General features: G+C 44.4%; 1 protein-coding gene across 3 annotated transcripts in view; it reads left to right on the top strand.

Annotated features, from left to right (window-relative positions):
- sgcd (sarcoglycan, delta (dystrophin-associated glycoprotein)) overlaps positions 1–12,545 on the top strand; it is a 99,342-nt gene extending 86,797 nt beyond the window's left edge. For 2 of the 3 annotated variants that reach the window (XM_080780511.1, XM_080780512.1), the window contains exons 7-8: positions 6,071–6,194; positions 8,264–12,545. In XM_080780511.1, coding sequence (XP_080636637.1) covers positions 6,071–6,194; positions 8,264–8,470 — 331 coding nt within the window. In that variant the 3' untranslated portion in view covers positions 8,471–12,545. The remainder of the gene's footprint in view (positions 1–6,070; positions 6,195–8,263) is intronic. The other variant, XR_013965174.1, reaches the window with a different exon arrangement.
- The last annotated feature ends 4,670 nt before the right edge of the window (positions 12,546–17,215 follow it).

Raw genomic sequence — 17,215 nt, 5'->3', positions numbered from 1 at the left:
GGGGCATAAAATTGCCACATCTTATTTTTAATCTTCTTTTCTCCTCACAAGACTACATTTGATTTTTGAACTTTATATTGGGAGGATGAAACCCTAAGCCGTAGTTTGTTTTTCTGTTAAAGCAGAATAAAATGTAATGTCGTCCAATCTGTATGGTATAGAGTACACTTCTATTATGTTTGGTAGAATATTCTAATACAATATAAGATACATATTGGAGTGGTTGTGTTTTGTCTCTGTCCTCTGAGACATTTAGATGGTGTCCAAGGTCATGTCTCACCTATAGACAAATGGATCTGACACCAATCTGGACCTGATGGTGAAGACTCAATTCATCCCCTGCGCAAGCAGACAGCCTCGATGGCCAAAATAATGCAGCACTAGTGCAGGAAAAAATCTGTGACAATAGTAAATTTACAGAGCTATATGTCCAAACCATCATATATATTATTTTTTTTACTTTGTTCTTTGACAATGAAAGAACACTATTAGGAGGCCAGTGAATCTACCATGGTTAAAAGGGAGTTAGAAGTTGCAATGGGTTCGTATAGGAAGGTGAATATCACATTATCTAAATAGTGAAGCTATAGCAACTTTAAAACTGTCCGGGGTGTTCACCTAAGCCTGGATACACAATGAAATCACCCAAATTAGTTTTTCGAAAGTGAAATATCCCTTTAATACTTTTGAATGGTTACATAAAAATAAAAATAAACCACATACAGAATGTGGTGGTACGTTTGTGTCACACGGTGTGCTTATAGATCTGCCATTCGGGGGGGGGGGGGGATTTTAGGTCTGTACGTGGTTTCACAAACATTGAGCTGTTGGCACAGAATGTACGATTAAAAAAACTACTTTGGAATGCACCTTTATTTCATTTTTCGCCCTCCTTTTCCTGGAAAGCGACACTTTTGGACATGTGCGAATTCCCCGCACGACGACGGAGGAACGAGACACGCTCGCGCATAGACGAGTGAGAGAGAAACAAAGACATGACAGAGGGAGAGAGAGAGAGAGAACGTCTTGGATTGAATAGCCCATTCTGGGCGGCAACCCCTTTTGGTGTTTTAAGCATTATGTTAGGCTTTAGCTATTGAAAAATAGCAGATCTACAAGCTCATGGCACGGCACCGAGTGCGAACGTGTTTAACTCACATCTTTGCTTCTGGGGAGGCGGTCCCTGGAACAACATATTTCCGGATGGGGGTCGGTGACCCTATACATATAATTTTTTGGGTCCTTGACAGAACCACTGACATGTAGAAACATGAGGTTTTTCAGAAAATTGTCGTGATTTAGCTTTTTTTTTTTTTTTTTTTACGTCGAGTCTAAATGGGATAGAGGAAGTGAAAATGACTGCTCATCCCCAGCGGTAATGATACATCAGCGTTTGATTCGCCAATAATAAATATATTCAAATTACACTCAGGCAGCCGCCGGCTTCACACCAATTCACAGATAACACGCCAAATAGGATGGCATGTCCCCCCCCCTATGCTGCGAGGAAAAGGCATGTCCACCAAACCCTCATTAGCTGTGGAAAATGCAAAACAAAGGGGAGGTGGGAAATTGGCAGAACGCTGATATTTCATTTCAATTTATTATACAGCTGTTCACCTTTGTTATCATTATGTGTCAATTAGGCAGTCCAGGAATGTTGTTTTGTGCAACGATTCATATGTTGGTCCGTAAACTTGTTGTCTCCACCAGGCCGAAGGCATGGGGAGAGAGTATGTTTTGCACTGTGTGTGTGTGTGTGTGTGTGTGTGTGTGTGTGTGTGTGTGTGTGTGCGTGTGCGTGTGCGTGTGCGTGTGCGTGTGCGTGTGCGTGTGCGTGTGCGTGTGCGTGTGCGTGTGCGTGTGTGTGTGTGTGTGTGTGGAATATCATGTTTGTTTTTAGTCTTTTCCAAAAATGATGTTATAGCAAATTCAACATAAACAAGGCAGAACCAGGGCGGAACAAGTCAGAAATAGCCTGCTGGTTAGTCAGTCAGGAACCAATCAGAAGTCTGACAAATTGTGAATTGCCATCCAAGGCGTAGGAAGAAATGTCACCCTTTTCACAATATAGCGCCCCCAACTTTTTCTAGTTTCAGCTGCGTTTGTCTTTTGCCCTTTTTTTGAGTCGCTGTTGATGGAGACAGGCTGTCCTCCGGTCTGTCTCTTCTACACTGTCTCCCTCTCAGCTGTCCTCCGGTCTGTCTGTCCTACACCGTCTCCCTCTCAGCTGTCCTCCGGTCTGTCTGTCCTACACTGTCTCCCTCTCAGCTGTCCTACTGTCTGTCTCTCCTACACTGTCTCCCTCTCAGCTGTCCTCCGGTCTGTCTGTCCTACACTGTCTCCCTCTCAGCTGTCCTACTGTCTGTCTCTCCTACACTGTCTCCCTCTCAGCTGTCCTACTGTCTGTCTCTCCTACACTGTCTCCCTCTCAGCTGTCCTACTGTCTGTCTCTCCTACACTGTCTCCCTCTCAGCTGTCCTACTGTCTGTCTCTCCTACACTGTCTCCCTCTCAGCTGTCCTCCGGTCTGTCTCTCCTACACTGTCTCCCTCTCAGCTGTCCTACTGTCTGTCTCTCCTACACTGTCTCCCTCTCAGCTGTCCTACTGTCTGTCTCTCCTACACTGTCTCCCTCTCAGCTGTCCTACTGTCTGTCTCTCCTACACTGCCTCCCTCTCAGCTGTCCTCCGGTCTGTCTCTCCTACACTGTCTCCCTCTCAGCTGTCCTACTGTCTGTCTCTCTACACTGTCTCCCTCTCAGCTGTCCTCCGGTCTGTCTCTCTTACACTGTCTCCATCTCATCAGCATAGACAGGCTTCATTGTTAGCGCTCCACATGGCGCGTAAGCCTGTTTGGTGTTTTTTCTTGCGGTGGCTAAATCAAACAGTTCAGACAGTGTCATTAACCTCAGGTGTTGAGTTCTTAACGTCTTAGTCCCACATGAGAGGGATTATGTTGTGTGCTAATCAGTTATCTGTGGTGTACAGTAATTCACCCGATATGGACTTATCTTGTTCAGTTAAACATATAGCACTATGTATCAATCTTCACACTCAGTGGTGGAAGAAGTAGATGTTTCACGTAAGTAAGAGCATTTCTACAGTAACTACTCTCAGTCACAAGTAAAAGGCACGCTGTATTTTTCAGTTGAGTGCAAATGTATCGGCATCAATATACTACTCACAGTACCAATTGTACTTGTCGTGCAGAATTTCACAAGTTAGAATATCTGGAAAGTAGAGTGTCAACGATCCTACACATTGTGAGATAACACGTTTCCAAATACATTGAGTGAAGTGAAGTGCAATATTTGCGATTTGAGATGTAGTGGAGTAAAAGTAGCCGATATTGAAAAGTGTACATACCCAAGTAAAGTGAACGTAAGCTTAAGAACCTAACAGTGGAATATCTATCTGAGGAAACTATATGTGTATACACTATAGAGTGCTATGTCTACATAAAGTGCTATTTAAGTAGCCTGTGCATACGCCTGTAGGAGGTCGAGGCCAGGGCTAGTACTACGGCAAGTGCACACATTCACACACCGATGCAGGAGGAAACCACACAAGGCACCGACTTGCACATCAGGAGCAATTAGGGGTTCGGAGTCTTTCTCAAGGACACTTTGACACTAACTCTGGGGGTAGCCCAGGTTCGACTGGGAACCTCACGGTTCCCGTCCGGTGGGCCACTCTATACCCCTGAACCACCGCCGCCCCAATGGGCTGTAGATTGACGGTCCGGTCCTCCTGGTTCTTAGTGCAGCGGCTGATGTGGAGAGCAGCGAGGCCGAGTTCATTTTGGGGAAAGTGTGCGCAAAAAGGTGGCTTTAGTTTGAATGCAAAAAACCCTCTTGGATGACTTTGTGCTTCGTGTTATCAATATCGTGTTCCCTCTCGTTGGCCGGCAGCCAAGGTCACTTAGAGAGAGAGAGAGGCGTGTGTGTTTGCGTGCAAGCCTGTACTGTACGTGTGTAAAACCAGACAATAAGGAGCTTTGCTAGGGACATTGTTTTGTCACTATGTGGGAAAGGGCCATTGTATGTATTTCATGAATATGTACAGTACTACTGCATAGAGTTATTGACAAGCTTGTATTGTGGCGTGCGTGCGTGTGTGTGTGTGTGTGTGTGTGTGTGTGTGTGTGTGTGTGTGTGTGTGTGTGTGTGTGTGTGTGTGTGTGTGTGTGTGTGTGTGTGTGTGTGTGTGTGTGTGTGTGTGTGTGTGTGTGTGTGTGTGTGTGTGTGTGTGTGTGTGTGTGTGTGTGTGTGTGTGTGCGTGCGTGTGCGCGGCACAATATAAATGCACCACTCACTGTGTGGGAGTTCTAGTGAGGGCTTGCATTGTCGGATTTGTCACCCGCGAGTCCCCATTGTCTCAGTTTCATTGTCCTTCGTCAAGTGCCACGGACACTCTGTTGAATTGTCTCTGAAACGGAAAGTCAGTCCAATCCAATGCTCTTCCCACGATGCACAATTAACCACTTAATCCATTCTGACCTGAGATCAGATTCTAATGTGCAATGGTGGTTCTTTAACGCATTTTGACCTGAGATCAGATTCTAAAAATGTCTTAAATCCTGACAGTTTGGGTTAAGCTTTCACATAAAATAGCAGATAAGCTTAAATACAGCAACAGCGCATTGCGTTGCAACGTGTTGTGAGCGTGACGTTCTGCTATACTCCCAAGTTTGGAGTCAACTCTGGTCCGATTAACTAAATCTAGAGAGTTTAAGTACAACAAAAATATTTTCACAATATCCAACTAAGGAGTTTAGCCACATTATGCATACTGTAAGTGTATCGTTCAGAGGAAGCTCTCGCTCCCGGATACAGTTTAATGAACAATGAACAATTTGGCTCTGAAAATACAATGAGGAATAATAATATAGGAAAATAAGAATGCTGAGAAAATAATGTGAGGCTGACTCGGGGCTTTAAAACAGTGTTTTTGTCTGTGAAGGAGGATTAAATATATACTATAGCGAATTCTTCTCTGAACTGTTCTTTATGGCTTTCTGTGACAGACAGGTATGACGATAAAGAGGCCAGTTCTCTCAAACACACACCGACAATGTTAGATCTTTATTCATCTTTTTTATTTATCTCTTTATTTTGTTTATTTATTTTATTATTATCGGCTGTTTTCGACAAAGATAGTATACTGTGTATAGTATACATCATATTAAAAAAAAGACTGTTTCACTAAGAATAGAGGCTTCAAGTCATTAAGTGAGGTTTCAAGTGGTTAACTGTTGCCAGTGTTGGAAATGTTACTCAAAAACGGTAATACTAGTGAACATTACAAGAACTGTAAAAAGGTTGGGGGCACTGTGGTACAGGTCCTGGGTTCGATTCCTGCTAGGGACGCTGTGGGCGTGTTCTCTCCTCCGTGTCATCAGTGCCCATATGCGAGGTGGGGTTGGCGAAAGGGCCTTTCTGTGTGTGGTTTGCATGTTCTCCCCATGTCCCCTAGGGTAGGTACCCTTACAAAATACATGCATGAGTAATTCTGGTCTCTAAACTACCTCCCCCTGGCCAGACGGGGAAAGGAACCGGTCGGAATAACGTGTTCCTATATATATATTTTTTTTTTTATTTTTTTTACTTGCCAAAAGTAACTTTTTACTTATTACTTTACTTTGTTTTTGTCCCCAAAAGTCTCACACTACCCACTTTGTTCGGAACGGTTTGAGGCCCGCCCTTCCTTCCGCATCCGATAATTCACACGTAGAGACAAGTGCACATCGTTCCCATATCCGCTCTATAGTCTAGAAGATCTAGACCGGATCAGCAGCCTGCAAAGCAACTCCACTCCAACAACCCCTAGTCTACCATTATAAATAAAACACTCAAGCCCACATTACCACCACGGCTCGTGAAAATAGTAACTAGTTACTTTGACTGACTGTTGCACCATCTGCTATAGTGTTGTGAGACAGTGACTGACTGTTGCACCATCTGCTATAGTGTTGTGAGACAGTGACTGACTGTTGCACCATCTGCTATAGTGTTGTGTGACAGTGACTGGTGTTGACTGGTGTTGTGGTGTGTGGTTGTTGTCTGTCCAGGCTGGAGTCTCCGACTCGCTTCCTGAGGATGGAAGCTCCCAAAGGCATCAAGATCCTGGCCGAGGCCGGAGACATCCAGGCCACCTGCCGCAACGAGCTGCGCCTGGAGTCCAGGGACGGAGAGGTAGGCTACTGTGCACGCACGCACGCACACACTTTAAAGGGGAATTTCTTCCTAACCTTTTTTTTTTTACAAAATCATGTTGATAATAATTGACCAAAAAAAATATATATAAGAAAAAATAAACATATGAATATATAAACACTGCATGGACTAACCTGTCATATCATCTACAACAGAACAAAATTTTAAACAAATTGCGTGATTAAATAAGAGATCTAGCGGTTGATCCACCCGTATATGAAGACACGTATCCATTCACAGCTTGTGAATGGATACGTGTCGTCATATACTGTAAGAAAACCGTTTGTGAATGGATACGTGTCGTCATATACGGTAAGAAAACCGCTTGTGAATGGATACGTGTCGTCATATACGGTAAGAAAACCGCTTGTGAATGGATACGTGTCGTCATATACGGTAAGAAAACCGCTTGTGAATGGATACGTGTCGTCATATACGGTAAGAAAACCGTTTGTGAATGGATACGTGTCGTCATATACGGGAAGAAAACCGCTTGTGAATGGATATGTGTCGTCAAATACGGTAAGAAAACGGCTTGTGAATGGATATGTGTCGTCATATACGGTAAGAAAACATCTTGTGACAACAGAGTATTTTTATATTGTATTATAATGACACTTTTAATGAAGTAGAACATTAGATTTTCCACTGCATTCCTTCCTTCCTTTCCACCATCCTTCCTTCCTACCTACCTACCTACCTTCCTTTCTTCCTTCCTTCCTATCAACATTCCTTCCTTCCTTCAACTCTTCCAATGTCCTATTTCCTACAACACTTCCCCCTCTAAACTGTTTCACTCCATTTATTCTTGTTTGTCTGTCTGTCTGTCTGTCTGTATGTCTGTCTGTCTGTCTGTCTGTCTGTCTGTCTGTCTGTCTGTCTGTCTGCGTGTGTGTGTGCGCGTGTGCGTGCACGTTCTTTATCAGACTCAGTTATACTGTGAGGTTTTGGTCTGATGAAAGGATCTGGGGCTGCTTGGTTTTCAGCCGTGGTGTCGTGTCAAATGTGTTCAGATCAGGATGACGGGTGGTGGATTAGACAGAAACTATTTACAAAGTCCCACCTAACTCCGAGAGAGAGAGAGAGAGGGAGGGGGGGGTGATAAATAAAAGAGACAGATAAAGAAACGGTGAGATAAGTTTGTATGTGGATGGTAACCTTGATTTATATCTTATACCAATTCTAAAATAATAAACGTGTGTGTGTGTGTGTGTGTGTGTGTGTGTGTGTGTGTGTGTGTGTGTGTGTGTGTGTGTGTGTGTGTGTGTGTGTGTGCGCGAGTGCGGAAGGTGACCTTGAATTCATTGGTATCTCAAACAGGTAGTCAACAGTTATTCTGTGCATGTGTTGTGACAGATTTCAGCAGGCGGTACTCTGCTGTCTCTCCTACACACTGTCTGTCTCTCAGCTGTTCTCCGGTCTGTCTGTCCTACACTGTCTCCCTCTCAGCTGTCCTACCGTATGTCTCTCCTACACTGTCTCCCTCCCAGCTTTCCTACTGTCTGTCTCTCCTACACTGTCTCCCTCTCAGCTGTCCTACTGTCTGTCTCTCCTACACTGTCTCCCTCTCAGCTGTCCTACTGTCTGTCTCTTCTACACTGTCTCCCTCTCAGCTGTCCTACTATCTGTCTCTCCTACACTGTCTCCCTCTCAGCTGTCCTACTATCTGTCTCTACTACACTGTCTCCCTCTCAGCTGTCCTATCTGTCTCTCCTACACTGTCTCCCTCTCAGCGGTCCTACTGTCTGTCTCTCCTACACTGTCTCCCTCTCAGCTTTCCTTCTGTCTGTCTGTCTCTCCTACACTGTCTGTCTCTCAGCTTTCCTACTGTCTGTCTCTCAGCTTTCCTATACTGTCTCCCTCTCAGCTTTCCTACTGTCTCCCTCTCAGCTGTCCTACTCTCTGTCTCTCCTACACTGTCTCCCAGGGACGGAGAATGGTGGTCCGTGGCTCAAAAAATGTCGAAAGTACAATGGGCCTCGATACTGGACTAAATACCCCCTCTCCCTCTCCCTCTCTCTCCTTTCCTCCCTATGTCTCTCGTCCAGATCTCCCTTGACGCAAAGAGGATCAGGCTGCCTCACCTCCTGCAGGACGTCTCCTCATCCTCCTCCTCTTCCTCCTCCTCCTCCTCCTCCTCGACATCGGGTCGCCAGAAGGTTTACGAGGTGTGCGTCTGCGAGAACGGACGCCTCTTCCTGTCGCAGGCCGGCACCGGGACCACGTGTCACATGAGCAACAACGTCTGCGTCTGATTGGACGAAATGAAGAAGAAGAAAAATACAACAAAAAAAAGAAAAGAAAATCCCATAATAGAATTCAGTGGTTTTCAAACTTTTTTGTTTGTTTGTTTGTTTGTTTGTTTCAATTTCAAAGACCCCTCTCCCCCCTCCCAGAATTCTGAAAGCGTCAAAATGCAACCAAATGGACCCGTACGGGTCTTAATACGCTGAGTTACGGACCTGTAAGGGTCCTTTTGGTTGCATCTGTACACCCTCGGGAGTTACGGACCTGTACTTACGTTTTGGAAACCCCCGCCAGGAGCTCTGAGGGTCCCCGGACCCCACTTTGAGAACCACTGATAGACATACAATTGAACTGTACAGACGGACAGACGGTACATGTACATGGTTTATATACACGCGGGCAGGCAGACGGACACGCGGACTCGCCATTTATATATATATATAAATGCTTTATATGGACCGACCGACCGACAGACAGACAGGCGGACACTGTCTGAACACATGGTGTGTGCACATGAACAGACACGCATTATGGCCATGTACATGCCACACACACACACACACACACACGCACACACACACACGCGCACACACACACACACACACCGAACACGACGGTACTCACATTGTACAGACACTCACTATCTCTGTGTAGAATTGATATTACGGTATGAACACACGAAAGAATCCTCATGGTTAATTTGATCCATTTATTCCTTATTTCCCTTATTGGTCATGAATGAGTTGACACTATGTTGACACACAATCGCATACAAACTCACACGGCCAGTAAAATGTCTCCCAATTATCCCTTATTTCCATCAGTCGAGTCGCAAACAGCCACACACACACACACACACACACACACGGTGGAATGCCCCATGTTAATGTATCTATTTGTTCCTTATTCCCCCGAGTCAATTCACATTCAAACATGCATACATGTAGTAAAACCCTCCGTTTATTTCCCTGACTCCAACACACACTACGTAGTCAAATCATCAGTGTTAAGGCGTCCATTTTGTCGTCCCCCCCCCCCCCCCCCTCTTATTCCCCTGAATCTAACTTGGAGCGTTTACAAAATGCAGCCAAATCCATGCGGTTACATTTGTAAACGATGGGCTCACTCAGATCACCTATATATAGTGAAGAGGTCACTTTCCCTAGTAACTAAATGCTTTCATAATGAACAGACTAGTGAAGAGGTCACTTTCCCTAGTAACTAAATGTTTTCATAATGAACAGGTAGTGAAGAGGTCACTTTCCCTAGTAACTAAATGTTTTCATAATGCCCAGTCATTCAGCTACTGTTTCTTTTAGAGCAGTAACTGGTGACTATTAGAGCTACTCAACGTATTGCAAAAGTTTCTTGGCCAACACTGGTCTCCAGACAGACAGACAGACAGACTGACTGTGGAATCGAATGATAATGACACAAATCTAAACACAAACACACACACACTACAGGCACAATACACAGTACACAAACAGCTCTATAGCTGCCCCCAAATGTGCAGCCATTGTGGAAGTCCCCAATCACATGTGTTATTGTTGTATAGTGCTTCCTTGACCTGACCTTCGCCCGTACATTTCTGTCAACTAAATCACTGTATTGTCACCCGGTCCTGGCGGCCCTCCGCTATGAATTAATTCACATTCAAACCGCTCCCAATAGGGAGGCACAAAATGGAAAGTGGGACTTGGCACAATGGCTGCATTTTGTCCACATAAACATTATGCAAAACTGCAGTAATGACATATTTACACACACACACACACACACACACACAGACACACACAAAAAGGTTCATTGTGGACCCCCCCCCCAAGAATAATATAATTGTATGGCAACTGTATGGCCCCTGTATGGCCCCTTCTATATAAAGTGGCCGCTAAAATATATGAACTCTATGGCCTAACAAGGCTATATGTTATCATTATACGGCCTATAAAGTGGTCCTGCGGCTACACACAGAAACCAACCGGAAACAAAACTGCTTTTCGTTTCGCTTTGTTCCAGAAAGAACCCTTCACCACTTGAACCCAATGCGTGTCATCGGCCGGCGTCTCCCAGGGCCCGGCACTTGATCCGCTCCTTTTGTCACTCTGCACCGAATGTCTTCTCGTCATAGCGGGGCAGGAAATAGCAGGTCTATGTAGCGTCGCCATGCATTGTTGTGCTATTTTCGGCAGATGTTCGCCTATTAAGAACCAACATGTGTCTGTGTGTACTGTGTATGGCATCTGAAGTGGTTCTGTTATGGTTTCTGAGGTGATTCCGTATGGCATAACAAGGTACTATGCGTCTAAAGAGGATCTGTCCTCGCCTACAGAGGTTCTGTATAGCCTCTAAAGGAGTTATGCAAGTCCGAAATAGGTTTCGTATGCCCTTTAAGCCCAAACCACAGCAAAGGGTCGGGTTGGGACAAAACTTTTGTTTAAGGTCAACCACACAAATGCAACTTAATGAGTTGCATTTGTGTGATTTACCTTAAAATAATTCTTGTGGTTTGGGCTTAAAAAGTTCTGACATGACCTAACATGATTATATTTGGCATCAAGGTGTTCTGTATGGCCTAAAGAGTTTCTATTATGTTGTATATTGTGTTTTTATTCATTAAGCCATAGAACCGATTACGTTTTTATTATTTCCTTTGGTATGTTTCAGCTTGTCGTGTCTGAACTGCCCTGAAGGACGACTTTCCTCGGCAAGGGCTATTTTGAAGTGATTTTGTTTTGTTTTATTTATATGAATTGATTGCTAAGTCTAAATCAACAGCGTGCAAACTCGCTGGTGGGTTTCTGAAGGATGTGTCCCGTGTGTTCATGTGCTTGTTTTTTTGTTTGTTATTTTGTTTGTTTTTTCTATGTCCCTTAATTGTCTTTCCTACGGCAAAATTATGCATGACGGGGTCGCGTGTCGGAAACCGGTGGCCTACTACAAGCTCGTAGCTGATAGGCCACCTGTGTTCGGCTACAAGCTCGTAGCTGATAGGCCATCTGTGTTTGGCTACAAGCTCGTAGCTGATAGGCCACCTGTGTTTGGCTACAAGCTCGTAGCTGATAGGCCGCCTGTGTTTGGCTTGCACAATACGATACCATTTCGCTATTCAGCCTTTTTTCTTTTCCTTTTAGCTACAAAAGGCTAAAAAACAAAACCATTTAATAACCGTTGTAGAAATGTCACTCGCTAACTATCACAACACCTGGGATGGTCAAACTATTGTTTCTTGTACCGTACATTAATTAAAAAAGGGGGAAAAACATACAAGAAAAAGCCACTCTGCTACAAGAGGGATACTGTGCCTTAATGTCAATGCACTTGTGGCAGGTAGAAGCACACCACACAGACTCGGTTTCATTTGTTTTTAAAAACGTGAGCTAAAGTGTGTCCGGTACTCCGACTCACCTCCGTTCTATCTACGATCTATCCCACCCCAGCCCCCCCACCCCCCCCTCATCCTCTGTGTGAAGGAATGCAAAGATCTACTGCCTCACTCAAGCCCTGGCTCCCTCTACTGGCAGGCCTTGGCTCGACACGTAGCTTATACACTAAAAACAAACAAAAAAAGAACGACACAAGACAACCACGTGTTTATTGTTCTATTTCAACAGATTCCTTGTGCGTCTAGTATGGGACAACAGGTTACAGCTTGGGGTATTCTTTTCTTTTTGTATTTGTTCTGTTGTGACGCGTTATTGCCAGCTCATGTGTATACACTGTTGTTTATTTTATTTTTAAAAGGCATTTTGCTAACTCCAGAGCAACCCTACCAGCTACTAAAGCAGCAAGCTTTGGTTTATTGCTCAAGGACACTTGGAAGAGGGCACAGCGTTCAACCCGGCAACCTTTATTTCCCCACCATAACGCCCGAAATGTAAGTGTTGCCATGCTAGACATGCGAGCTTCTCGGTGTCTGATGAACAATGACACGTTTTGGTAAGAGTGTAGCTCGTATTCACCACTTTCTTGTTCATTGTGTATGTACAGAATATTTTAAACAAATCATGTCATTTCAAAAAGACACTTATCTCACACCCCATCCAATTTCTCTTTTGAATAAATGTAAAAAAAGAAAAGAAATTTTATTCTTTATCATGGTGTGTGTGTGTGTGTGTGTGTGTGTGTGTGTGTGTGTGTGTGTGTGTGTGTGTGTGTGTGTGTGTGTGTGTGTGTGTGTCAAAGTGGCACAGAGTGATAATTGAAAAAGCTCTTTTGCAAAAAGAAATACCTTTTTTCATAACATTCAGCACTACATTCTGAACGGGAACCCATTTTGGTGTTGGCACTATGTTATGCTTTAGCTATTGAAAAATAGCAGATCTACAAGCTCAACGACTGACATTGCGGCAGCCAGTGGATCTGGATTAAAAGGAAAGACCCTTGCTGCAGGGCTATAAGAACATGACCCCCCCCCCCCCCCCCACACACACACACACACACATCTGAGAACTCCATTCAAACCCCTCAAACATGAGGGCATATGAGGTATGCGGTCAGCTGTATGGCTGGCTCAGGGAAGAGGACGCCCCTGCCTTGCATAGTCTCGTGGGAGGCAAATCTCAATGATTGGGCATGGGACACAAGCTAAGGCTTGATCACCCTTTAGCTGGCCACCTTTGATGAGGGTGTATAGTGTTGGAAGGCCGAAACACCCGCTGATTCAAAGGCACACTACTGAGGATGTGTCCCAAAATTGACATCATACCCTAGTTGAAATACACCTCCTAATGCCACTCTTAACATCAAGGTAATCTCATGTGAGCCCACACCATCTATTGGCACAATGGACAGTCTTAACATCACGTCCCGTGTTTTATGATTCTGATTCTGATGCTTCGCAAGAAATGTCTGGAAAATCGTGCCTTACATTTTTTGACACACGCCGTGACGCCCCCATACCCGGAAGAGGCGTCTATATTTTTGAGTGGCGCTATAGCCCCTCATATATACAGGTTTAATGGTTGTGTTTAGTTCAATATTTCGTTTTAAAAACGATTGAATAGCCACCACATAAGCCAATCAAACGGTGTGCATTAGTGAGAAAAGTACTGATATCTTAGAGTGCTAAAGTTCTGAAGCTTAATTCATGCGACACCCGACGCATAACAAAGTATAATTTGAGCGCATGGGGTTTCACCTCGTTCAAATGCTATCAATGCATTGAAAGGGACAAAATCACAATCGGAGCATTGAATGCTGACCTACCAAGATCTCAGTAGAGGCTGCATTCTGTCTGTGCGTTGATCATGGCTACTGTTACAGCGACGACGAGCGTTGTCGACTGACTTACGTGGCCGGTTAAGACTATGAGGTTAGGGGACTTACGTGGCCGGTTAAGACTATGAGGTTAGGGGACTTACGTGGCCGGTTAAGACTGATATGAGGTTAGGGGACTTACGTGTCCGGTTTAGACTGATAAGAGGTTAGGGGACTTACGTGGCCGGTTTAGACTGATAAGAGGTTAGGGGACTTACGTGGCCGGTTTAGACTGATAAGAGGTTAGGGGACTTACGTGGCCGGTTTAGACTGATAAGAGGTTAGGGGACTTACGTGGCCGGTTAAGACATGAGGTTAGAGTTAGTGAGCGTCGTCGCGTCGCTGCTGTCAAAACGGTAGCCGTGATCAACGCACAGAATGCAGTCTATACTGACATGTTGGTAGGTCATTAGAGCATTAAATGCTCTGATTAAACGTCTATCTCAATGAGTTGATACCATTCGATGCGGGTGACCTCGTCGGTCTGAACGAGGCTTGAAAGACTCTGCTTCCAGCAGGTCATTCCAGGGTGTGTGTCCTGCAGCAGCTGCAAATCAGCTAGCGAGCCTCATAGCGCCCAGATGAAGATGGTATATACCCTGTCTTCCCCATGAACAGACTACCAATAGAGAGGCGTCTTTGATGTGCGTTTCCTCCCAGCCATATGCAGACTGGAGAACCGTGGCTTATACGACCTCATTAGTTGATCTTTGCTACCAAGTCCAAGGTCACTTCAGGACTACAAAGCATGACTCATCTTCAAGTTGTTTCATCTCAGTCGATCTCTTGGTGTGCCCCCTCCCCCTCCCCCCCGTAACACAAGCGAGGCAGTTTACCAGGGGCAAGGTTTAGTATCACTGAATTCCTGAATAGATTTTTGCCTCCCTGGTTAAATATTTAACAGCTTCATGCATAATGTATGTTCACCCTTAAGACAACAATGGACTAGTTGTACTGTGAACCCTGCTCTCTTCTCCATCGCCTCCACTGCCCTGCAGTAAAATATTTGAGTTCTGAACATGAAGTAATTGTAGAAGTCTCACATTTGACTACATTCTCACAGAATACTCTCACACGGCCGACGGCCACAATCAGGGATATCCGCCTATGCATCATGTCGATCATCGCAGGGACAATGATTGACAGGAAAAGCTCCATCTGCTGGCTACAATAAGCAGTTTTTCCAATGCATCTGAAGCTTAGAACACTGAGAGAAAAACACCTGGCATGGCATACTGGAGTGGTTTTTTACTGTTAAAACCTTTTAATATACTTTTGAAGGACCATGACAAAGACTTGCTGTTAAAATGTTGTTAAAAATAAATAATACCTCACTCTCATTCTGGCCAATCACAATTTGCGTCATCGCTTTTGTCTTCAATGTTTGTGTTTACACAGACCCTCAAAGCTGGACATGGGAGGGGCTAGCGCCATCTCTGATGTCATCATATACAGTATAGGCGTGCCTCTTTTCTACCCATATATGGAGCCGACTGATTTGTTTGTGATCCGGTTCTGGATATGAACAAAATAAAAGTGAGTGGCCTTCTGAAGATTACATTTTTGAGCCCCTCCTATATATAGCTTTTCACCCCACACGTCTCAATAGAGGGTATGCGCGTGATATCATCATACCTGGAAGTTATTTGGGAACGCCCACTGAGTGGCAAAAAACTACTTTCTGGCCTTGACAGCCCATTCATCCAAACAGAAAAGTCCTGTCTGATTGCATTAAACAATGTTAAACTCACCAACATTGCAGCTGTACGAAAAGCTTGAATTATCATCTTTCTATCTGCAAAGTTTTTGTTTCAACAATCCACCATAGAAACGTTATGAGCTACTTTCTGTCAAGAAATGCCCTGCATTTGATTATTTATTAGTGTCAGAGTTTGGAAGTGCTTGTTGTCAATAACACGACATTTTGCTGCCTCCTGCATTATGTGACATTTAGAAACGGGTGGTACGCAGGATGGTTGAGTGATTTATTATTTAAGGAGCGCTTCCAAACTCCAATACTCCATGCTGCACAATGTTTTGCCACTCAGTCTAGATGTCATTGCACTCAGTCATGCATGTGCATACTCTCTATATTTGCCATTGACAATGAAAGGAAAAATTAGGTCAAATGTCCGCCATTTTTTTACGTAGAGTAATGGCCACAGGCATTCTGATTGGCCAGTATGAGATGATGTACGATGATAGAGCGTCCCTCACTTCACATGGGTGTGATTTTTTTAGTTTGTTTAGATCACTGTCCATAGACAGCCAAGTCTATGGACTTTAATGTTTGTTTAGAGCACTAAATGACAATGTGAGACGTCATATGGCCGATATTAATAGTGGGTGCCCCTCACTTCACCCTTTTTTTTACTTTCTACCTGTGAGAGTCATTCTCATTCAAGTATTTTCTGTTTATCCGGGTCACTCTGCTTCATGGTCGTCCTCAGACGAGCCCTCTATCGTCGCTTCCAGTCATCCCGGTTCTCCATTCATCCGGCCAGCTCGTTGGTGCTTTGCACTCCTGCATCTTTCTTGAGTACTATGTTAGTAATAGTATGGGACGTCCTCATGACCGGTGCCCATGTGTTGGTTCCCACAGCACCAGTTTGCTGGCTGGCAGCTCCTGGTGTCTTTGTCAGTGTCCTGCAAGTCTCATTCTCCTGGCTGCTATTTTGTCGCTCACCATGTGTGCTCTTGCTGATGTTGAGCACTACACTTAACATTCTGGTGTAGCAGTCTAGAGCCTTCTGCAGAGTTGGCTTCACAGCTGCCATATAGGAGAACAGATTCTACCGTTGCGTAGAAGAAGCTGAGTTTGATTTGTCGGGGGAGGTTGGAGTTCCATACACTGGCCATGCCATTAAGGGCCCTCCATGCAAGTGCCTTCCTCATTTTTTGATGTTGCTCTGTTGAAGGAAGTCCTTGACTTCCTTCAGAGCAGTGCCTCCTGTTGTTGTGAGAGGTGGATGTTCCCTTTGGATGTTATGTTATAGGTGATCACCTCAGTTTTCTTGGCATTCAGCCGAAGGCCAACCTTGGCACACTCTGACTCCACTCTGCTCAAGCACGAGAGAATACATTAACCTGATACCTCCCTCTTGTGGCTTATTGCTTTACTGGGTGCTGGAATGGCAGCGAGGGTGGGTCTTCACTCGATAGAATTGGTAGAAGCATGCCTGTTTTATAATACAGAAGACTATATATAACGACTGAAAACAAAGTATTTATGAAAATGTTAACTAATACAACCAAGTGTAAAATACCAAAGGACTTGAATGGAATGAAAATGCTTCTGCAAACCATCAGGATGAAATAGCGATGCCTTCTAGCGTTTTCATGACTTCCACTCTGGCTTAATTCATTTTCTAGATTGAAAGCTTGCCGCTTAATTAAGCATTAATGCCATAATGACTCACATATGTGTTTGTGTATCAAATTAATTATGCATGGCCATGCAGGAAGGTGGCTAATGGTGGTGTTGACGCATGTTA

Source organism: Protomyctophum bolini, assembly GCF_963924005.1.
Source record: "Protomyctophum bolini genome assembly, chromosome: 13".
In the NCBI taxonomy this organism is placed as follows: Eukaryota; Metazoa; Chordata; class Actinopteri; order Myctophiformes; family Myctophidae; genus Protomyctophum; species Protomyctophum bolini.
This window is presented reverse-complemented; position numbering and strand designations above follow the sequence as displayed.